Source organism: Cupressus sempervirens, chromosome 9 (assembly GCF_028749045.1).
Source record: "Cupressus sempervirens isolate cs-2001-9-10 chromosome 9, ASM2874904v1, whole genome shotgun sequence".
Lineage (NCBI taxonomy): Eukaryota > Viridiplantae > Streptophyta > Pinopsida > Cupressales > Cupressaceae > Cupressus > Cupressus sempervirens.
Genome location: NC_143126.1, coordinates 552,131,998 through 552,156,087, shown reverse-complemented (window position 1 = coordinate 552,156,087; position 24,090 = coordinate 552,131,998). Strand labels below are relative to the sequence as shown.

At 37.5% G+C, this 24,090-nt stretch overlaps 1 protein-coding gene across 2 annotated transcripts in view; it reads left to right on the top strand.

The window, feature by feature from the left end:
- The first annotated feature begins 8,098 nt into the window (after positions 1-8,098).
- Positions 8,099-24,090, top strand: part of LOC149539836 (RNA-binding protein Y14A-like) — a 52,378-nt gene continuing 36,386 nt past the window's right edge. Inside the window, exons 1-4 of one of the 2 annotated variants that reach the window (XM_089801023.1) lie at positions 8,099-8,236; positions 17,054-17,231; positions 17,922-18,266; positions 18,567-18,703. In XM_089801023.1, coding sequence (XP_089657149.1) covers positions 17,951-18,266; positions 18,567-18,703 — 453 coding nt within the window. In that variant the 5' untranslated portion in view covers positions 8,099-8,236; positions 17,054-17,231; positions 17,922-17,950. The remainder of the gene's footprint in view (positions 8,237-17,053; positions 17,232-17,921; positions 18,267-18,566; positions 18,704-24,090) is intronic. The other variant, XM_089801022.1, reaches the window with a different exon arrangement.

Below are 24,090 nucleotides of genomic sequence, written 5' to 3'. Positions count from 1 at the left end.
CTTCATTCCAAGTTTTTGGTAGTGAAGCATGGGTGTTTATACCGGATGCTCATAGGAGAGCAATGGAGTGGAAGAGCCAACACCTCATTTTTGTTGGCTACTACGAGGATGTTAAGGCCTATAGGCTATTTGATCCTGATTCCAGAGAGGTCCTATTTCAACAGGATGTCCAGTTTGATGAGCACCTTCCTATAGTAGACACCCTACCTCTAGAGTCTACTTCACTTACCACCACTCCCTTATCCTTTCCAGTCTCTTTTTCGAATGATGAGAATGATGATCACATTGATCCCCATTTACCTCCACCACAAGATCCTCCCTAGATGCCTAAATGGGCTTGAGCTATAGTTGAGGCTATAGGATCACTGGCTGGTGACCCTAACACTTCCCGTTGCACCCGTTCACACACTATAGGTTCTAGTCTTCTCAGTCATGCTATTTGTGATGATCCTTAGACTTTTTTAGTAGCGACATGACATCTTAAGTGGGACAATGCAATGGAGGAGGAGTATTCTTCTTTGATGAAGAATCATACTTGGGATCTTTGTTCTCTTCCTAAGGGAAGAAAGGTAGTGCGATGCAAATGGTTGTATTGTACTAAGTTTGCTGCTGATGGTTTCATTGATAAGTGCAAGGCCCATCTTGTTGTGAAGGGTTTTTCATAGGTTGAGGGTATTGATTACATTGAGACGTTTGCCCTTGTCACCAAGATGAACTCTATTCACCTTCTCTTATCCCTCGCAGCTTCACAAGGATGGCCCATTTTTCAGATGGATGTAAAGAGTGCATTCTTGCACAGTGATCTTACTAAGGATATTTACATGGAGTAGCCTTAGGGCTTTGTGCAAGATTCCACCTTGGTTTGTAGACTTTGACGCTCATTGTATGGTCTTAAACAGGCCCCTTTGGCTTGGTATGAGAAGATGGACTCTGTTCTGCTTTCTATAGCCTTCACCCGCTACCATTTTGATCCTATAGTCTACATTCAATGTCTTGAGGCTGAGGTTTTGATCCTTGTGCTATATGTTGATGATCTTCTTCTCATAGGTAGCTTGTCCTCTATGATTAAGGATGTTCAAAGAGCATTGATGGAATAGTTTGAGATGACTGATCTTGGACTGCTACACTATTTTCTTGGTCTCCAGATTATTCAATCCCTTGCTGGAATCTTTGTTTACCAACAGAGGTATGCTCTTGACATGCTTCGATGCTTTGACATGCTTGATTACAAGCCTGCTCCAACACCTTTTCAGTCAGGTGTCACCTTGTCTACCTCCTTCCCTTCACCCTTAGTGGATCCTACATTATATCGACAGTTGGTTGGTAGCTTGTTGTACCTGACACACACTCATCCTGATCTCTCCTTTGCAATGGGTCTTGTCTCTCGATTCTCACATGATCCTCATGAGAGTCATTGGCTAGATGCTAAGTGTATTTTGAGATACATTCAGGGCACATTGATGTATGGCATTCATTACACAGTAGGGACTCCTCACATTGTTGGGTACACTGATTTCGATTGGGCCGGTGATGTTGATGATCAAAAGTCTACTTCTAGCTTTGTTTTTTGTCTTGGCTCTAGTCCTATCACATGGTCATGCAAGAAGCAGCATGCTCATGCACTTTCATCTATAGAGGGTAAGTATCGAGCCACAGTGCTTACTAGTCAAGAGATTTTATGGCTTCAGCAGTTGATGACTGAGTTTGGTTTTCCTCCTGATCATCCTACTATTATGTGGTGCAATAATCAAAGTGCTATTCATATTTCCCACAACCCAGTGGAGCATCAACACCTAAACACATTGAGCTTCGTATGCATTTCATTCATCATCTAATCTAGGATGGTGTTCTCTCTTTGGAGTACATTTCCACTGATGCATAGGTTGTCGACATCTTCACCAAGTCATTTGCATCGCCTCGCTATCTTCAGCTGCAGTCTATGCTTGGGATTATGGAAGTTGTCCTTGGGGGGTCTTGTTGAGGCCTTCCTTCCTTCATGTTTTTTTCAGCATGTTTGTTCTATCTCTTTTTGGAGAGGGGTTTTTCCCACTGGGTTTTCTCCTTTGTCTCTGGTTTATAGAGATTTTCTTGTACTGGGTACCTGATCAGGCCTTCTTGCTAGGACACTTTTTCCTGCTTTCATAGCTTTGCTAGGTTAGCTTCCTCCTAAGCTTCGCTTAAGGGGGGTGGTTAGAGTAAGTTATTTATTACTCTAGTTACTTTAGCTCTCTTAGGCGCATATAATTAATATTTTATATTAATTATGTTGTGCAAACCTAGTTTCTTTTTCCCTCTAGGGTTTCGTTCACCTTTAAAGGTTGAACCTTTGTACTTTTTTTGTTTAATAACTTGGAATACATTTTGCTCTCATATTGTTGAGAATTTCCAAGCTCTGCTTTTTCCATTTTTTAGTTTCTCTTCATTGTAGGATACTTGCATGCAGGTGTTCTTGAGGATCTGTGAAGTTGGTTTTCTCAACTTCTACAGTTGCAATGTCCAAGCATGTATTACTAGGCCATTTTCATTAGCCAATATAGTTTTATAAAGTTTTAAAACAACCTTTTCTTTCTATTCCATGATAGATTTCAAAATTTATTGATGTTAATAGTTTCTAAAAATTCATTTTTTGCATCTACTCTATTTACATCATTAGCTAAATGGTTGATTCCCATTATCCTATAAATTACATTGAATTCTTGAGGAACTTGTATGCCCTCACATTTTTTAGGTAGATCCTCCTCATTTTTATTGGTAGGTAGCTCCTCCTCATTCATCCCAGGAGATGAGGTCATTATTATACCAGAGTTGAGAATGACTAAATCATTAATAGGGCATTGAGCAATAGGTAACTTAGATTCAATAGCTTCATTTTTAAAGTTATACCACAAGGAGAGTTTCTCTCTAGCTTCATCACGTGCAATGGAAATATCAACCACTAGGTTGACAATGGTATGTGTGTTAGCCTCTATACACCTACAAATATCATCAGGGTAAATTTTGGGAGGTGAGTTAATGTCATGGGTAACATAATTGGACTCTCAAGTTGCAAAATCATGAGTAGGAATATTGGGTTATAAGGGACATTCCAAGATATTCACAAACTCATCGATTGCCACAATATGAGGTATATTGTTAAGTGGTAGGATGAAATGAATAGATGTGTCAATTGTAGGGAAAGCATTCAAAAGAAGGTTGATATTTCTCATAATCTTCTTGAGGGAAAGAAACTTATTGGATAAGGTTAGACTTTCTTCAACCATTGACCCTAGATATAATCTAGGAAATATTTCATAGTTCTCAAGGTCTGAAGAAATAACAAGAGAACTTGTTTTGCAACAAGGGTTGGAGTAAAATAAATTTCTTAATTCCCTTGTATTATAGTTAGATTTTACAAAACCTAGAAAAGTACCTAAGCTATTGCTACTCAAGCAAAGAGTGTCTTAGTTTCCTAGTTCTTTCAAAGGATAAACAATGTTGAACCAACTAGGGTTTAAGTCTGATTGTTAAGAAAAAAATATCTAAATGAGGAAACTAATTGAAAAAACCTAAATGTATGACCATTATAAATTAGATTTATACTAGAGAGGAAATAATCTTTTAAATAAAATTTCTAGCAATGTGAGAGATGCTTATCTTGTTGTGGAATGAAGCATTCCACCAATTTTCCATCTCCTCCATCCTTAGAATCAACCAACACCACATTTCTAGCAATCCAAATTTCTCAAGGTTATGAGTTAACAAAGCTAGATTCTTAACTTGCAAATTCACCCTCGAGACCAAAGGTTTAAAGGCTACTTTATCCCGTAAAGTGTTAGGGCTTAAAGAATGATCATTGTTCTTATTAGCCCTCACATCCACTTGGACTTATGCTATGTGGGCGACAATATGTTACTGAGAGGAGGAGTTGTAGATCTAGGCCCCAATTTAACATAGTTTTCCCCCATAGCAAAGGGGGGTTGTGAGTGGGATTACCCATATGCCAACAAATTTGCAGGAAAGAGTTCGCCAAAATAAAAAAACTCTTGCACGACTATAAGGGGATTAGGGAAACCTTTTTCAATAACAAATATTCCTTTGATGCCCAAATCCTTTCTGCCTTTGAGAGGAATTCAAAAGAACTCTAGAGAGTTGTTTGTCGTTAACCCCATTCGTGTTAAAAAAAACTAGGGTTTTTGGATCAAAGATTGTGATTAAAAGTATTAATCCTACACATCATTGCAAAGTTTGCCTGCTAACTACCAAATGCCAATCCCCAACTTTATCACTAGAGGATGTATGTGGCTTTGAGGTAAGATTTTTAATAATAGACATATATACGCTTAAAGCATTGTAAAGTAAGTTTGAAACATTAAAACTATTTTATTTATTTAAAATTCTTGTAATTTTTTATATGTAAAAACATATAAATTTTACTTTTTAATGAAAAAATATTTTATTTTTTATTATTTACCTATATTGTTTACTTTTGGAAAAATTATCATTTATTATTTGAAAACTTTACAAATTTTAAATAGATTGTGTGAGGAATTCTAATTTTAAAGAAGCTTGCAAGGATGAAAAATAAGTTTTGTGGAGATTCAAAATAAAACAACGAGCATGTCATATTTCTCCTACACGTGAAATAAAATACCCTAAAAAAGGATGGCCTATAGATGTAGTAAAAGAATAAAATGTGTGACACATCGAAACCTTTTTGTAGACTAGATAAAGTAGTACAAAAGTCATAAAGAATAAAATTATATATTTAAGCCAATAGGCTTCTCCTATGGAGCGAACATTCCAAAATAGATGCATTTATTGTCTCACGCACAGTCAACTGTCTTACAAACAGAAATAATTAGAATGTGTTTGTTTATGCTAGCACATTTCCCCTCACCATCGTACTCCTCCGCCATGTACATGCATTTGGATGACTTGCGGTGGAAATAGTCAACAATCATATTTATTTTTTAGACATTGAATCAATAATAAAGTGACGGAGAGCAACCAATGGTCTGAGGTGGTGCAGAAGAGATATTGTGCATGTAGCAGATCCTGACACCTGTCATGGTCAAATTATTTCATTGGTATCATAGTTGTTTGAATAATTTAAACTTGCATGTTTAGAGTTTCACAAGCACTTGGACTTGATATTAGTTTAGGCCATGTAGATTTAGATAGGAATTAAAGGCGGCGAGATAGAGTCTTCATCGATGGAATTTATAACAAAACAACAAATTCTAAGAGTCTAACAAAACATCGAGTAAGAGCAAGAAAGATGATAGGGGAAGGAGAAGGGCCAAGAAATATGGCGATCATGATCTTTGTATTTGAGGTGGAGATGACAAATAGACCACACTTGATTTACACCTTGAGTTGCATTATGTTGTCAAGGAGAATTGAGGCTCCCTTAATGTTCATTTGCAGACAATTCATAAGCTGATTCACACCGCCATGAGAGGGAGGACTAGTGGCACTGTTTTATGAGTTATGTCAATTTTAGTCCAACCCATTGAAGAAATCCTGGCTGAATCTATATTTCTCCTATGATGGGTACATACTGTCATGAAGGAAATGGGTTGTCTTGTGCTTGGGCTTGCATGACAAGCACATCATTTCTTTCTTGCTAGTCCTTGGTTTAAGATCTCAATGATTGGCTGAAGGTTTTGGGTCAATTGCTTTGGTAATATATTTTCATTGTGAAACACCTTAGCTAGATCCGTGAGTGGGTAATGGACCACCTCGTTGATTATCTCTGGGAAGAGGTGGAGTGATTGCTGGATTGCTCCATTTAGATATTCTCCAACATCTACTTCTCCATTTTTAGCATCTAGCTTTGCATGTGTTTTGGTGCCAGACTGGATGGAGACATTGTCACCCGGGTCAACAAAATGATGAAGGAAATTTTAGTATTAGTGGAGCCCCAAATTCATGTCTTTCTTTGCCTTCTTCTATCCCTATTCTTTAGGTGGTGGAAGCAAATAAAGGACATGCACCACTCCCAGATGGACAATATTCTACCTCTCATAAACTCAGAATAGGCATACATCAACTTGAGGGGTGGGAAGACACTCATGCATGCATCAACTCGCTGATAAATCTGGAAGTGAAGGGTGCGGGAAGCCAACAAATGAAGAAAACAATAGGCTTTGTTTGGAGCTCTTCACAGAGATGAAAATGACTACTGCTCTAGAATTGGATGTGGCACGCTTGACATCATTTGTATTTGATGACTTGATTGTAGGATTTTTGCAATATGCAAGAGATTATATATTTAGGGTGTTGGAGATGATTTTTTTTTGGTTACCTCCAACCTTCCACTCTAATTGTCGACATGCATGCATGGCTATTGAACTTTGTATGTAGAATATCTAATTTTGCAACAAAATTTATGATTCATTTTTGTGGTTTCTTATCTTAGCAATTGAACTAAAAAATAATGTTCTAGACTTTATAGGATTTGTAGTTCATATCATGGAGTTGAATGATTTTTTGGGTTAAGGCTTTTGCATAATATGTTAGCGAAATTCAATTATATGAAATTTAGGCTATTTTAAATATTTTTACGTGAAAACTGGACTTCTGCGATTAAATTATACATATACCTTTTGATATAGTTATTTATCAAAATGATTTAGTAGTGCTTAGCAAATTGAACTATTGTTGAATATAATGAAAACTATTTGACCTATCTAACATCTCATGAGTAAAAGCATTTGTCATCTATGCACACCACATTTTTTCACAATTGTAATTAGCATATTGTTCAAACATTATCTAAAGTTCATTACATCATTTATTAGGTTCATAAATAAAATTTCTTTGTTTTCATTTATTAGTTTTATGTTATGATTTTCTAAATTTTCTTTGTTTTCCTTTATCAACATATTAATTATGTTAAGTTTTTCTAAGGTTTTTCTTGCAAGGTTAGAATTTTACATCATATATTTTTAAATTTTTTATGCTTCTATATTATTTTTAACTGGTATTTTACTGGCCACTCCTATTTTTTTCAAATATAGAGTTTAGGGTTGTTTTCTATTTGAAACAAATATTTCTCTCTTTTTTTTTTTTTCCTTTGTTCATTTATTTCATTTTTTTTTGGTTTCATAAGTAATCCATTATTCTGTTCTATAGGTTGACAATTGAGAATGAAGGTGTGCAATCTTCTTATTTGAAAGTCTAAGTATGTGAAGTCATAATTCTAAATTTTTTGGCCATTTAATCATATCTTGTTTTTCTTATCAATTTTTCTATTGTTTTTTCCTACAGGTTGTTATTTGGCAACAAATAGGATTATATCTACATATACTTTCATTAAATTTCAAACCAATAGTTTACTTAAGATGTCATACATTTAAATACAATATTTTAGTAATAGACTTCTATTTCCTCTTTAAAAGTTACTATTGTGTACATGACTCACTTTTACAATTCAACATATTTATTAGAAAATTAAATGAAATGAAAGTTTTTAATGACGTCCATTAGACCCATGGTCTATGGGACCAAAAGAACCCTTGTGGAGTCTTGGCCCTTCAAAAAGTTCTTTTATGTTGGTTCCTTGGAAAGTGTACTTGTGCTGGTTGCGAATGTCCTCGTATGCAATGCAATCTTTCACATAGTGCCCTTCCATTTCTACCTCTCCATCTTTGCAAAACTTACAAATTTTGTCCTCTCACTCTTCTTTAGGAACCTCCCATCTGCCCATTTCACATCTCCACTGGTGCGATCCACACCTTATTTGGGCAATTAGAATTTTAGCCTTTCCTCTGATCTTAGCCCTAAGTATTCTTTGTTGCTGTGATTGCATGTGGCATTAAATTCTTTGACATAATGAGTCTTCTTTTCCACTTAACTGATTTGTCCACATGGCAGATCTGATTTTTTCTACCACCCATTTTTTAATTTCTAGATTGAATTCCAAGCATTCGTAGTGGTTGATGTTCCACATTTGCTGTTTTGTTCCTAGAGGTTACTATTGTCTACATGACTCATTTTTACACTTCAACCTATTTATACAATGCTGATATTATATGCTTCTTTTCATTATGTATATCTTTAATTATTTTTTCAATAAAAAATATATATCCGCGTACCCCTTGCACCTCCCTTGGGTGCGAGTGCTAGTCGTATAATCTGTGAGAACGGAAGAGGGTTTTTTCGAGCGAGGGTATTATTATAGTTGCGGATCATTTCTGCTCTGCTGCCGGGGGCGCTTGGGAGTTCCATACATTTACCGAGCTTGTACTTCAAGGTTGGTCTTTTTGGTTTCAGTCTCGATAATCAGGTTTCATAAAATTAATCTATTTTTAGCGTCTGAAAGTTTATGTAAATACGTCTGGTTTGTTTTAGTTCTATTTTGGGCAACATTACTAGTTGAATATGATCCTTTATTTGTTCGACGGCGGAAATTTATGGGTATTGATGTTTTGGTAAATATGCGTGGACGTTGCATTTCGAGGTTTATATAATTATGGTGCTTTTAATTGGGGCTTTTGATTACTTATTGCTGGTGGGTAAGCTGGCTTGAGTTCGGCTTTGAGTGATTTATTGCTATCCCTGCATTCTGACCTGCATATTTAGTGTAAGAGCAAGAGTTTATTGGTTCTAATAGTAGTACTGCTTTAGTGTGAGGATATCTTTACAGAATATATTAAGCTCTTTTTTGATATATTTGTTTTCTCATTTTTTTCTAAAGTCTCATTAGTAAGTAAGTGTAACTCACTGTAGTAAGGACCATTTTGGTTAACCTAGCCTCATAAGCCAGAATGAATTTGTCATGGTTTTTTCAAGATTTTTTTGGTTTTGTTTTGTGTCAAAGGATGTGTGGAGTCGATTGTGCACTTGAAAGGCCCAAAACACAAACTTCCCAACCTTCATCTTGTTAAATTTAGAACTAGAATTGCATAAAAAAAAAATAACAGATATCTAAAAACACGAGAATACAAGAGATACCCTGGGAAAACCCTCCTCTCGAGGGGAAAAACCCAGGCACACCAAAATTACTTCACACCAAAATTACTTCTTTATTGAATAATAATAATAGAGTCTAAGTACACAGCTCACAAACACTTGAGCTTTCACACACATATAGAATTCACAGAACTCCCTTTACAAAATAATGAACTTGGAACTACACACAGAATGAATGCTGCATACAGAGATAATAAGAAACAACCTTCACACTATCTCCTGCAAACACATTCTAAATACTAAAGTTGAACAATGCTGATCAACAACACTGAAGTTTCAATACACTCCTACAGCCACAACTTATGAAAACAATTGTAATGCTACAACTACAACTTGATTATATGGTCTAGAAAACAATAATATCCACTATCCAATATCCAATATCCAATGAAAGATGACACATCTATCATCAGAGTCACTTCACCCACAAATTCCATGCAATACTCAGAATTCAATAAAACAAGACTCCCGTGTTGCATGAACTGATGGCAGTTATCAAGAAGTGCAGTTTCATAACCTCAGGTTTAAAATTTTTTCATTGTCTTTTAATGACTGACACCAAGGACGGGTCTCTCTATTTGGATGAACCATTCCTCATTACAGATGTTAACATCCATGTACATTATAGGTTATCAAAGACCCTTTGAATTATTACAATAATAGATAAGACGTCTATTATTAGTTAATGGTTATCTTGTAAATATCTTTAGCTTTAGTTTGCTTTCGTTTTTTGCTTTCTCTGGAATAGAATGTTTCTATTCTTTACGATCGTTTCCTAAGGAAACATCGTCTCATTCTTTTGTATAAATTGACCTTTCGGTCTCTGTTATTAACAAGCAAGTATTTACCAATTACCTTGTAATATGGTATCAGAGCCTATTTCTTAAATTTTTTTCGAAAATCATAATTTCTTCTTCGAGATTATCAGACCCATTTTCAAAATTATTTTCCTGTGTTCCTTGGGAAATTGTCTGCACCTCGTGATTTCGTTGTCACTAAAAAAATTGTGACTTCAAATTCGTGCTTTTTCTGTGCATTCGAGTTTCTCTCAGCCGCGATTTGGTACCCTATTTTCGCATTTTTCAGGGGCTCGTTCCAACTGCAAATCATGCCTTTTTTACTCCAAATTGAGCACGCCTAAAGCAGCTCGCATCTGTATTTTTTTTTCCAAGCTCATTTGACAGGGAAATCGCGTTTTTTTGCAACACGTGCGATTTCTTCTGTTTTTTCCTGCAAATACAGTCGCGACCTTCACCCAGTACTTGTCGCCTCTGCAATCTCACCTGTTCTTAGTCATTTTTGAAGCAGATTCGACCATTTTTCATCAAGAAATCTGAAGTTTTTTCAAGCATTTTTCAGCTAGGGCCTCTTTTTTCGAAACCCTAATTTTTGGGGTCGAAAAAATATTTTGTTTGGAGATTCTTGGTGGGTTTTTCGAGAGCTCAACTGGGTTGTCGTCCGTTTTTTCTGGGTGCCTCGATTTTCGAGCAAGCGGATTCAAAAAACGATAGAAGATTCATTCTGGGTTTTTCGAGCTCTCTTCTGGGTCATTCTCTGATTCTTCTGGGTCTTCCGTATTTTTGCCTCAAAGAACGTGCCTTCACAGATTTTCACAGTTTTTCATTGAAAAACGTGCCATGGCATCTCTGACAAATATTCTGCTCGAGCATAATTCCAAATTCAAGGGTCACAATTATGAAACCTGGAAGCAGCGCATCATCGCAATCTTCGAATATTGAAACACCGATCAACTTGTTCTGGGTGTTAAGCAGCGTCTGACTTCTCCGGGTCCTGATCAAGATACATGGGATTTGAACAATCAAGAGGCAGTAATGCTTCTCAAACTCTCTGTAGCTGATGACCAACTTTCTCAGATTCCATCCAACAAGACAGCTGCCGAAATTTGGACACATCTCAAAGGTCTTCATGAGACTTCCGACAAGAGCAGAGCCTTATTTCTGAAAAACACTCTGTTTTCTATTGTCATAGATGAGCGCACCTCGCTCCAGGCAAACCTGAATCGGATTCAGGAAATCTATGATCAGTTACTTGCCATTGGTCGCAAGATGGAGGAAGAGGATATTGTGGTAATCACTCTTCGGAGTTTACCAAATTCCTATGAGCATTTTATCGAGACTCTCAACATCACATCTACTGGTGTTGATCTAAAGTTCATTGATCTCTGCACCCTGCTACTTCAGCAAGATCGGTGGAAACAACAATTCGGTAGTAGCTCCAGTTCCACCTCCACTGAGCAAGCCTTTGCTGCGAAATCCTTTCAGAAGGATAAGGGCAAGTTTCAACAACCATCTCAGCAGAAGTCTTCTGCTCCAGCATCCGATGGTACCAAAAAAAAGAACATTCAATGCAACTACTGCCACAAGTATGGTCACATGAAGGTTGCATGTCGGAAACGCTTAGCTGCCCAGTCTAAGCAATCAGGTTCGCAACCCAAAGCGAACAGTGCAGAGCATACTGAGCAGGCGGAATCTGCCTTTTACGCCTTCATGGCTAAAAGACCCACAGATCATGTGCAGTCATCTGCCTTGTACATTAATTCAGGTGCCTCTCGACATTTCACTCACCGCAGAGACTGGTTTACTGACTACCAGCCTTATTCAGATTCTGTTATCTTTGGTGGTGGAGAAGAGTACACGGTTGTTGGTAAAGGCAACATTCAAATTCAGTTTGTTGGGAGGAAGCTCATATTCCTTGATGTGTACTACGTTCCAGGGATGGAACTAAATCTACTCTCGGTCAGTCAGTTGCTGCGACATTCTCCACACTTGGCAGTCACCTTCAGTTCACATCAGTGCACCATCACTGATCGGTTGACTAAGTCTACTGTTGCAGTTGGTCTTGAGGATCATGGTCTTTTCAGACTTACTGATTCTGGTGATTCTCAGGACTTAGCTATGGCTGCTCGGCGATCTTCCATCAGCACACTTTGGCATCAGCGATATGGGCACTTAAATGTGTATTATCTCTCACAACTTGCTCGGGATGAGCTTGTTCTTGGTTTGCCAGAGATTCAAACCCAACACCTTGGAGTTTGTGACGCATGTTAGGCTGGGAAGCAACATCGCACACCTTTCCCCAGTGGCGATTCTTGGCGAGCTTCTCAAGTACTTCAGCTTGTTCATGCTGGTATCTGCGGCCCTATGGCCACTCCTTCTGTTCTTGGGTACAGGTATTTTCTGTTGTTTGTAGATGATTTCAGTAGAAAAATGTGGGTGTATTTCCTTAAAAAGAAATCCGATGCATTTACTGTATTTCAAAAGTTTAAACCCTTAGTTGAAAAAGAGTTTGGGAAATCTATTATTACTCTTAGATCAGACAATGGGGGGGAATTTTGTTCTAATGTTTTCTCCAGCTTCTTGGATACACATGGCATCCAACGCCAGTTCACCACACCCCACACACCACAACAGAATAATGTAGTTGAACGTCGGAACAGGACAATCATCGAGATGGCTCGTTCCATGCTCGAACACAGACATGTTTCGAAGCGTTTTTGGGCAGAAGCAGTTAACACTGCAGTTTATCTGTTGAACCGGTCACCCACAGTGGCGGTCAAAGGTAAAACTCCGGAAGAGGCCTGGTTAGGTCGCTTTTGTTTGGATCCATGATGCTTCACGCACCAAGTTGGATGCCAAAAGTCAGAAACTGATGCTTGCTGGATATAGCAGTCTTCACAAAGCCTATCGCCTTTTTGATGTTGAGACATCTCGTCTCATATACAGCCGCGATGTAGTCTTTGATGAGCAGCGAGGACCATTCATGCCTGTTTCTCTTGTTCCTGATCCAGCAGACCAGCCTATGCAGGTTCATGATTTGGGAGTTCGGCTTCCATTAGGTCCACCTGATGGGAGGGCTCCAGTAGCTCCTCCAGCTCTAGTCCTGCCAGTGATACCTGTACAGACACCTCCGGCTTCTCCTGTAGGATCACCTCGTTTTGAAGATGCTTCACCTGAGTTTGATCCAGATTCTTCTGATGAGGATCCTGCTGATCAAGCATCTCCTAGTACTACGGTTGGTCATTCTCCTCTCCGGCCTAAGTGGTGGGCTAAGACACTTGCTGATCTTCATGATGATGAGCTCATTGATGGGAGAACTGCTCGGAAAAAGAGCAAAACTACAGATTCTGTTAACTTTGCTCTTATGGCCAACATTCACAGTGTGTTTGAACCTCAAACATATTCCGAGGCTAAAGGAATTCTAGAGTGGGAACAGGCCATGCAATCTGAACACCAGAACCTGCTGAAGAACAACACTTGGGTCCTTTCTGATCTTCCCCCAGGGAAGAAACCCATTAGCTGCAAATAGGTCTACAAAATCAAATACAAATCAGATGGTACTTTGGATAAGTACAAAGCTCGTTTAGTGGCAAAGGGCTTTTCTCAGCGTCAGGGCATTGATTATGAGGAGACCTTTGCTCCTACTGCAAAGATGAGCACCATCAGATTAGTCCTAGCCATGGTAGCACAGTTTGGCTGGAAGGTCCATCAGATGGACGTAAAGAGTGCTTTCCTGAATGGTGATCTCCATGAAGAGGTCTACATGACGCAGCCTCCTGGTTTCAAGGTTGCTGGTAAAGACCATCAGGTTCTCAGATTGGTAAAAGCTCTCTATTGTTTGAAGCAGGTCCCTCGGCGTCTATTATTAGTTAATGGTTATCTTGTAAATATCTTTAGCTTTAGTTTGCTTTCGTTTTTTGCTTTCTTTGGAATAGAATGTTTCTATTCTTTACGATCGTTTCCTAAGGAAACATCGTCTCATTCTTTTGTATAAATTGACCTTTCGGTCTCTGTTATTAACAAGCAAGTATTTACCAATTACCTCGTAATATGAATTCCTAGAGCTATACCAGAATAAAACTCTTCAATTTTGATAGCCAACATAATGATTAGAGAGCACTTAGTGGAAGTAATCCTTTATTGAATAATAATAATTGAGTCTAATTACACAGCTCACAAACTCTTGAGCTTTTACACACAAAGAATTCACAGAACTCCCTTTACAATATAATGGACTTGGAACTACACACAGAATGAATGCTGCATACAAAAATAATAAGGACCAACCTTCACACCATCTCCTGCAACCACATACTAAATATTAAAGTTGAACAATACTGGTCAATAATGTCGAAGTTTCAACACACTCCTACAAACACTACCTACAAAATCAATTGCAATGCTACAACTACAACTTGATCATATGCTTTGCAAAGCAATAATATCCAATATCCAATGTCCAATGAAAGACGGCACGTCTATAATCAGAGTCATGTCACCCACGAATGCCATGCAATACTCAGAATACAATAAAACAAGACTCCCATGTTGCATGAGCTGTTGGCAGTCATCAAGAAGTGCTGTTTCATATCCTCAAGTTTAAGATTTTTCATTGTCTTTTAATGACTGACACCAAGGACAAGTCTCTCCATATGGATGACCCGTTCCTCATTAAAGACCTCAACACCCACGTATGTCATGAGTCAACAAAGAATAGTTGAATTCCAAGAGCTATGCCAGAATAAAACTCATCAATTCTGCTAGTCAACATAATGAATAGAGAGCACTTCGATAGTTGACTTCCACAGTGCACAACAGATGACAGTTACAAGGACTATGTTGTCCCATGAGCTGGACTATCATTACTTTCCAAAGGCAGCAATAACTTTCCAAATAGATAAACATTCAAGGTATAATACTCTTCACAGTTTAATTCACCTGACCTTAAGGAAGAAATAGGCATTGTGTTCACACAACCTTTGCATTGATGCAATCATTTCAGGTAAGAAGATAGCTCTTGCACCGACTAAACTTCAACAAATCCAGCTATTTACAAGTGGAAAAAATCTGTTATGAACATGTCAGAAGAGAATACAAATTTTCAACTGCCATAATAATGTTTCTTAGTATCCAGAGATGCCAAAACGCTGCCAGGAAAACCTCATAACAGAGGGCATCTTATATTCTTAGTAGAGTTCAGTGATAGAGGTTTACACTAGGTTGTAAAATACAATATCTAAGGCCCATTAAGCATTCCCCAACATATATCATGAAAGATAATGCTTCCCCTCTATTACAGACCATAAATTTCACCCCTGATAATTTTTAGCGAGGAATCCAGCAATAGAAACACAAGCTGACAGATTGAGTACAATCTGTACCCTGAAAGAACTGACTAGTATGGCTCAGAAATAACCAAAAAAGGGACTCCCTGGAACCTTTCCAAAGATAGAAATAGCAAAACAAGGGACTCCCTGGTGCCTTTCCAAAAACAGGAGTATAAATTAACAGTGACAAGAAACTGCAAATCTGAAGTGAGTACCTAAAAAATTATTACTCAATCAAGTAACTCATATGAGAGTGAGGCTGAGGGTCCTTTTTACCTGTAAGATCCAATTATATACTTACTTTGTAATGTCCCCTACCAGGAGGCTGTCAATTCCCAATGATTAGCATACCTCACCATTTGTTTAAATTGAATTGAATTAAGAAACAATGAGTGATTCATAATACATTTGGCAGTTAACATACTTAAGCCCCAACTTCTTACTTCTCTCCTAAACTCAACCCTAAGGAGGATGGGGATTTACTTGTCATAGGGCGTTTGACACCTGTCTACAATTAGGCTCCCTGAAGGTTTCATGACCCTGTCCATATTCAATCTTGGGATTCACCTCCCTTGTGAGGATTTATTCCTCCTCTCCATTTACAACACCAACCTATCCTCTTTAGGGGCTATAGGCAGTGATTAAGAATAGGCTATGGGATATACTAATATCTCATGTATTATAAATAAAATATAACTGATATAATTGTAACTTCACTATTATTAACAGATGTAAATGTTACAGCATATATTTATTAGACTACTTCCCTAACCCTAATAGAGGATGGTGGAATAATTGTGCTAGGGCATTTGGAAACCAATCTATAAGTAGGCTCCCTCAAGGCTTCATGACCATTTTCATATCTCATCTTGGGATACACCTACCTTGTGAGGATTTACTGCGCCTCTCCCTACACAAACCTATTCTTATGAAGGCGTTTGCAGAAGACTAAGAACTAGGCCATTGAATAATATTGTCTTTCACGTATTACAAATGTATATGCATATAAGATAAATTAAGCATGACTATCATATAAATCTAGATTCCAGTGTTATGCATATATTCTAAGATTATAATGTGGGTATTTGAATCTTCTGTGTATTTCATTTCTTATTTAATTCCCTCTGTCCTCTTTTTCAAAACAATCTTCTTCCCTTTATATCTCTCAATGTGAGGGTTTCATCATAAATGTGCTTTGGCAAAAGATGCAACGTTTCTCCATTAGCACCCTTGAAGGAGCGCAACTCTTTATTATTTCTGTTTTTTGAAAGGGACCCAACCTTCCACAACCAATTGTCACTTCTTATTTAAATCAGAGCTGTATTTTTTATCCCTTCATTTTTTTTTACAGAACAAACATTTACTTCCTTTGTTTTTTTTGGATCCCCATTTTGAATGAATCCTTTTCCCTTTTATATCTTCCCATACGAGGGAGAGATCACATCACTTCTTCATGTCTGCCTTTTGGCAAGAGTCACGATCTCTAATAATTACAACCCTAAAGAATCACAACCCCTTTGAAGAGTCCTTCATAATCACAACCCTTTGAAAGAGTTTACAATCCTTCATTGTTGCTGCCTTTTGAAAGAATCACTTAAGGCTTATTTTTTCCACATTCCTTTCTTCCATTAATCCTTCTTTAACTCGTATGTTCTCCTTTCATATCCTCCCTCCCTTTCCATTTCAAATGAACTCACCTCCCTTTAATATCTTATTTTGAGGGAATCACAACTCTTAATTGCATATTTCTTGTTCTTTCATTAAATTTAGTTGCTTTATGAAATATTATATTTAATTTAAATTTACTCTTATTATTACTCTTATCATTATTATTATTTAACTCTTATTATCGCTATGTATTATTAAATCCTATTTTAGGGGACATCATTTTCTTTGAATTGCTTTATTTGCAGAAAAGAAAACATCTGGTTACTTCTCTTCAAGTTGATGATTCAAATTTATCTTATGTTACAGAGCATGGACATATTCAGCATAAGTGAATGTCTGGAGCAAGGACATTGTATGGTGTGACAGCACTGGGTGTTGAATTCGAAGGACTTACGTTATCACCATAATCATTATGTAAAATTTGAATCAAGAAAGCTGTGGTTTGACAACTTTGGTACCTAAAGTACATCTGAAATATCTAGAGGTTGCCCTTTCCTCTGAGATGTGGCCATTAACGAATCAGCTATAGATTTTACATAACAGCATTTTAAGCTAAATAAGTTGTATATGATCAATAACATGCTTTGTTTTTTGATAATGGAATTTTGGTTAGGCAACCAATTCTTCCTACTCAATGAAGCATTGGTGTGAAACTTGACTATGGCAGCATCTGCATTTGGTGTGCTGTTCGTCCATAGTGGCTTGCACTTAACCAGCAAATAGTATACCAGATTTTAAGCCTGTCCTACTGCTACTAGTTCCATTGGCAAATTCTTCACTTTCATATCTTATATTTGGTATCCTCATTAAATTGTTTTATGCTACTCAAAAGCATTTTCTTTTTTGGTCTAAATTTATCTCAAAGGATAGTATCACCAAGACTAAATGTTAATAATATTGCCCTGGTCTGCCCTGCATTATGCATAACATTAAACACATGCAAAATTAAGTTAACAATATGCAAGGACTTTAGTTAAGCCTTGCTCAAGCAAGGTTGCCAAGTATTTTTGCCTCCTCTTTCTTTTGAGTTGGTTTTTAATATTATGCAGAGTTTGCATTATAGCAATTATGCATCTTATGAAGGTTTTATATTTCCATAATATGTAAGAGACAGACATTTTAGTGATCCTGCATTGTTTCTTCTGTTCCACAATTTTATATTTTCCATTGGCAGAAAGCGACAACAGTTCACTGGGAGAAGGTATGGCTGGTGCAGAGGTGGATGCAGTGGATTTTGAACCTGAAGAAGATGATCTTATGGAAGATGATGCAACAATGGATGAGGCAAATGCTGGTGTGACTGGGGAGGCAGTTGCTGCGGTGCCAGTACCTAAGCTAAGATCTACAATAACTGGAACCACATCACAGCTGCAGCTGAGTGATGGGCATGGGCATGATCCCCCCAAGAAGACAAAAGGAAGGGGTTTCAGAGAAGAAACTGATTTTGAACGCAATAGTCGCTTTGCAGCTAGAGATTTTGACTCTCTCAATTCTGATGGTGGCCCTGGTCCTCAAAGATGTATCCTTTTTCTTTAGTACTTGTTGCCCTTACACTTTCTCTTTGGCTTCTTTTTAGTTGTAAATTGGTTAGACAGTTGTGAATCTTGTGATTGGATTTCAATTTATTTAAGCAATGCTGAAAATACAAATTGTTTCAACATTATTTATATTAGAAGCCTTTTGACTGGCGTGTAGCAACAATGGATGATGATTTAGCAGTCATCTCCGTTTGTGCAAAGGTTGATTTTGTGTCAGTAATCAAATCATTTGTATTGCTAAATTCCATCCACTCCTCTGTATTTTCATTTGACGAATCTAGCAATTGAGGGGTGGATCATTTTGGTAACTGGAGTACATGAGGAGGCACAAGAGGTGGATCTCCAGGAACTTTTTGGTGAGCATGGAGAAATAAAGAACCTGCACCTGAATTTAGATCGCAGAACCGGTTTTGTAAAGGTGTGTTAGCAATTAAAAGCCTTATTAACTAATTTTTGTTTTACCTGTTTATCTTTTAATAGAAAATTGGAAAAATATCTTGTATGCTGCTCTATATTTATGCATAAAAAATGTCTCTTTTGATAAATTTCAAAACTATAGTAAAAAAAATTGACTAGAAACCCATGAGTGCAACTTTTAAGCTGCGAAGGCAAGAAAACTGAAATCTAAACTTCTGATCAATCTTTACATCAAACATTCATAACAACTAAATAAGCTGACAGCGAAAACTAAAACAAATGACATTCTGCCCATGCATTAAGAGGTTTATAGTTTTGCCCCAGTATTCTAGCTGGCTATCCATGATTAGTCTCAGAATTTGAAAAACCATCCATAAACTTATGACTAGGTTGATGAAATCCTCTTGAGCATTAGCATTGACAGTGATTATAATCTGATCTTTAAGAGTTTTCAGTGTTCGCAATTTCTTCCAGAAGCTGGTTATAAATGCTTTGACCTCTCTAAGTTTCTTTAATGAATTTGAGAACAGTTGACAATCCTCTTCATTAGAATTCAGTTCAGTCAAGATAGACTCAGCATGCATCTTCATGTCTCTTCGTTTTAATGAAATATGTGGATATTTCAATTGATAGGTTTAGTGTGCTCCTTCATGTCTTTATTCCTTTATGTTTGACAATTATTTTTCTGTGACAGAATTCCACCTATTTCAGTGAGGACCTTATATATTCCTTTGAAATATTCATTTTCTCTTTGTTGGATAATTTTGACTGCAATTATTTTCTCTCATTGTTGCTAGCTCACAGTTCCATGTTGAGTTTGATCCACAATCTTTAACATGAAATATAATTTTCTTCCTCCTGTGCTATGAGAATAAAGCAACCATACCAAGTCTTATGGAACTCAGAACAATAATATGTAATGTCCTCCCTTTTTTAAGTGCCCTATTTTTGCCCTATACTGCAAATACCAGCTAGAACAAGAAGTAGAATTAAAGGCTTTCCATATGATGTGCTATATGACTCCATTAAAGGCCTCGGGACTTCTGTTATGCCCATAATACTCTTTACAGGCATAAGAGTCTCCTCAGCCCTCCTCTGGTCAAGCAAGTCCGAGCCAAGGTTAGTGCACTGTTTCTGCTAATACACCATATCCATGAATGCCTTGGAGCTTGTAGTGGTCACGGCGATGTTACAAAACCTACTCATGGATGCCTGTCAACATCGGTGTCAAGGGAAGTCTTTAATCTGACGTTGTTTCCTGATCCTTCTTGCTGTCGTCTGGGAGATAGGATGGAAGAACTTCCTCTCATCATTCTTCGAAAGAGTGATATATCTGAATCGTCAGAGTCAGATTCACACTGGTTGTTTTTGTTCCACTGAGTCTTCAAATTTCCTCGAACTCAGATTCTTCTTCTGTTTCTGAGAGGACAGTGTCCTCGGAATCCGAGGACCAGGAGCTTCTGCTCTGTTTTGTTGACCTATTGGATTTGCAACATTGAATGTATTGGATCTGAATTTTGGAGAAGGTACCTTTAGCTGTTGTTTCAACAGGTACTGTTTTTGTTCTTCCAGGTTTGCTATTCTCTGCTTTTTCCTTTTTCATGTTTCTGGACCTATATTCATTTCCTTTTGCATTTTCTCGAGGTCACAAATTTCTCTAATAATTCTTTCCAGAGACTGCTAGCTAGAAGAACTTCCTCTCATCATTCTACAGAAGAATGATATTTCTGGATCATCCGAGTCAGATTCATGCCATGGTTGTTGTTGTTCTACCGAGTCATCTGGATTATCTAATCTAGCTTCATTTACCATTGGTGCATTACCTTTGTTTTCACTTTATTTCTTTCTGGGCACTTATTTGCAAATTGATCACCCTTACAGATATAACAGGTAGGTTTCCATTTTGACTTCCCTTTGAACTTATCTCTTTTTCAAATTTATCCCGTTTGCTTAAAATATCCCATTTTCTTAGTATAATTTCCCTTCTTATGAGCACAATCTGTACACAGTATATTTTTTGTTGTGCCTTTCCACATCCACAATTGGGAGCGATGGTTTTGCACACAGTAGGGGAGATTAAAGGCCTGACCTTTTTCAATTCCTTTCTCTGTTTTACTTAATTATGGACTTGCTCATTGATCTCAGTAAGTAATTAAATTAATTGAGGAAATGTAATATCTCTCAATGTTAACTGTTCAGTAACAAGATTTTCCAGTACTTTCCTATGATATTATTCCTCTGTGCCTACAAAATTTTTGATGAAGTTCATGTACATGAACTTTTAAATTTGGTTTTGGCTTGATTGATAAAAATTCTGAAATTGTTCAGCACAGTACTCATCAGATTTAGTCATGTATAACATTTATTAGTTATAAATCTACATGCCATTCTTTTAAGGGAATCTGTGGGACCTACAAACATTTTAATTATCTGGGAGCAAACTTGATTGATTCCATTGGAAATCAGTTCATTATATAAGTGTCATCTAATCTATCCCTGACTCTTTTAGCTGTACCAGTAATTGAATTCAGAGCTTGTCTAATGATATCTTCTTCATTGACATTTGTACTAGTCGCTATATAATTCGTAACCCATGCTCTTATTTCATCAATACTCCCCATTTTCTGTCTCTTTGAATTTATCAAAATTCACAAGTGGTGGTTTTTCTGCCTTATAATTTTACGTATTTTTATAAGGATCACTAGATCTGCTGCGATTGCCATCATCCCGGGCCATGTGAATTCTACCCTTGTGTTTTTCCTCAGGGGTAGCATCCCTCATTGTACCAATAGTTGTGTTCCAAACCTTTTCAATGGTTTGTTTTGGAAGATTGGGGCTCAGACCTTTCCCCCAATATTGAGCCTTCAGTTAACTGACAGAACTAGTATGGAAATTAAATCTTTTAACTGGCTGAATTGGTTGAGCAGAAAAAAATGACATTTTGGTAGTAATTTCTTCCACATGAGTTTTGATGTCAGTGGATTCCTTTAAGTACCATATTCTCACAATGTAGTTTACTTTGGCTGATAGTTCAGACATGTTATCAATTTGTTCGACTGTTCTAGCAATACTAGATACTTTAGAGTGAAGACCTTTAAGGTGCTGTTCATTGAGTTGTTGTGAAGTCTGCTGGCTTGCCCACTAGACTTCTGCTTGCTATGTGAATGCAGTATATGCAGCACAACAATTTTTTTAAATGCTTCTTGAGGCCATTGGGAATTTAAGCGAGACTCGAGTTTGCAGGATAGCAAGGGTCTGATGACTCTTGGTAGTATAGCTTATTACGACTTCACATGATCTGTAGGCCTTTTAGCCATAAAGGCATAAAAGGCAGATTCCGCCTGCTCAGTGTGCTCTGCATTGTTCGTTTTGGGTTGTGAACTTGATTGCTTAAATTGTGCAGCTGAGCGTTTCCGATATTCAACCTACATGTGTCCAAACTTGTGACAGTAGTTGCACTGAATGTTCTTCTTTCAGGTTCCATCTGATGGTGGAGCAGAAGACTTCTGCTGAGATGGCTCTTGAAACTTGCCTTTATCCTTCTGAAAGGATTTTGCAGCAAAGGCTTCCTTTGTGAAGGTGGAATTGGAGCTGCTACCGAATTGTTGTTTCCACCGATCTTGCTAAAGCAACAGTGTGTAGAGATCAGTGAACTTCAAATCAACACCAGAAGATGTGATGTTGAGAGTCTAGATAAAATGCTCATAGGATTTTGGTAAATTCCGAAGAGTGATAACCACAATATCCTCTTCCTCCATCTTGTGATCGATGGCATGTAACTGATCATGGATTTCCTGAATTTGATTCAGGTGTGCCTGGAGCGAGGTGCACTCATCCATGACAATAGAAAATAGAGTGTTTTTTAGAAAGAAAGTTTTGCTTTTGTCAAAAGTCTCATGAAGACCTTTGACATGTGTCTAGAGCTTGGCAGTGGTCTTGCCGGATGGAATTTGAGAAAGCTGATCATTAGCCACGGATAATTTGAGAAGCATCACTGTTTCTCGATTATTCAAATCCCATGTATCTTGATCAGGACTAGGAGAAGTCGGATGCTTCGTAACACCTAGAACAAGTTGATCGGTGTTCTGATATTCATTGCAATGATCCGTTGCTTCCATGTGCCATAAATTCGACCATTGAATTTGCAGTTGGGCTCAAACAGAATATTTCTCACAGATGCCATGGCACGTTCTTCAATGAAAATTGTGAAAATCTGTGAAAGTACGTTCTTTGAGGGAAAAATGGAAGACCTAGAAAATTCGGAGAGTGACCTAGAAGAGAGCTCGAAAATCCAGGAGGATTATGGTGTCGTTTTTTGGATCCATTGGCTTGAAAATTGAGGCACAAAAAACGGATAAAAACCCAGTTGAGCTCTTGAAAAACCCACCAAGAACCTGTAATTAATTTTTTTTTCAAGGTAAAAAATTAGGGTTTCCAGAAAACCCGCAGTCGGCAGCCATGAAAGCTCAGATTTGCAGAAAAATGGCAGAATGCTGTAAAAAAAATGCCTGAAAATGGACGATGCTGGTGCTGGAAGAGGCGTTTTTTGCAGGGAAAGCACAAAACAAACAGATTCTTCACCCTAAAATCGCAGAAATGCAGAATCGCGAGCTGCCTTATATCAGCAAAAAAGGCATTCGGCACACACAGGAAGAGACACCAGTTCGGCACTCAGGAACAGTCACAATTTGGAGATTTTCAGCAAATTTGATGATTTATTTCTCTGAAAAACCCTAGCTGAATCTTTTAGTGGTGCGATTTTCAGACAAATTTGACGACTCTCCAAAATTTGAATGGAAACCCTAGCCGGGTTTTTGTGAAAGAAGAAAACTCAGAAATAATCACAAATTTTTTTTAACAAATAATTTCAAAAAAAATTTGAAATATTGGCTCTAATACCATATTACGAAGTAATTGGTAAAATACTTGCTTGTTATTAACAGAGATCGAAAGGTCATTATTACTAAGTTACCGGTACTTCCTCTTTTGCCTTCAAATGCTGGTACGGTACATATCGGATCCGGATACGTCCAAAAAACCCAGTGGAATCGGACAGGAATCAAAATTTTGAAAGCTGAAACATATTTACGATTTTCAACCCATATCCCAACGTTTTGGTAATGACCTTGCAATTTGACTGCGATTTGACTTCGATTCTGGTTATTTATGAACATGACGTGTTTGATTTTAACCCTTTTTTCCACTTTAAAAACCCTAAATTCAAATCTGGAAAGTATATTTCATCCGCTGCTCTGTCATTCTTTCAGCTGCAAAGCAAAACCCTTTCGTCGGACAGTAGAAGCAGCTGCGAGGACGGGAATACACTGCGACTGCGAGGACGGTAGCCATTGCAATTGTGACGACAATCTGCATTAACCTGCGTCCAAG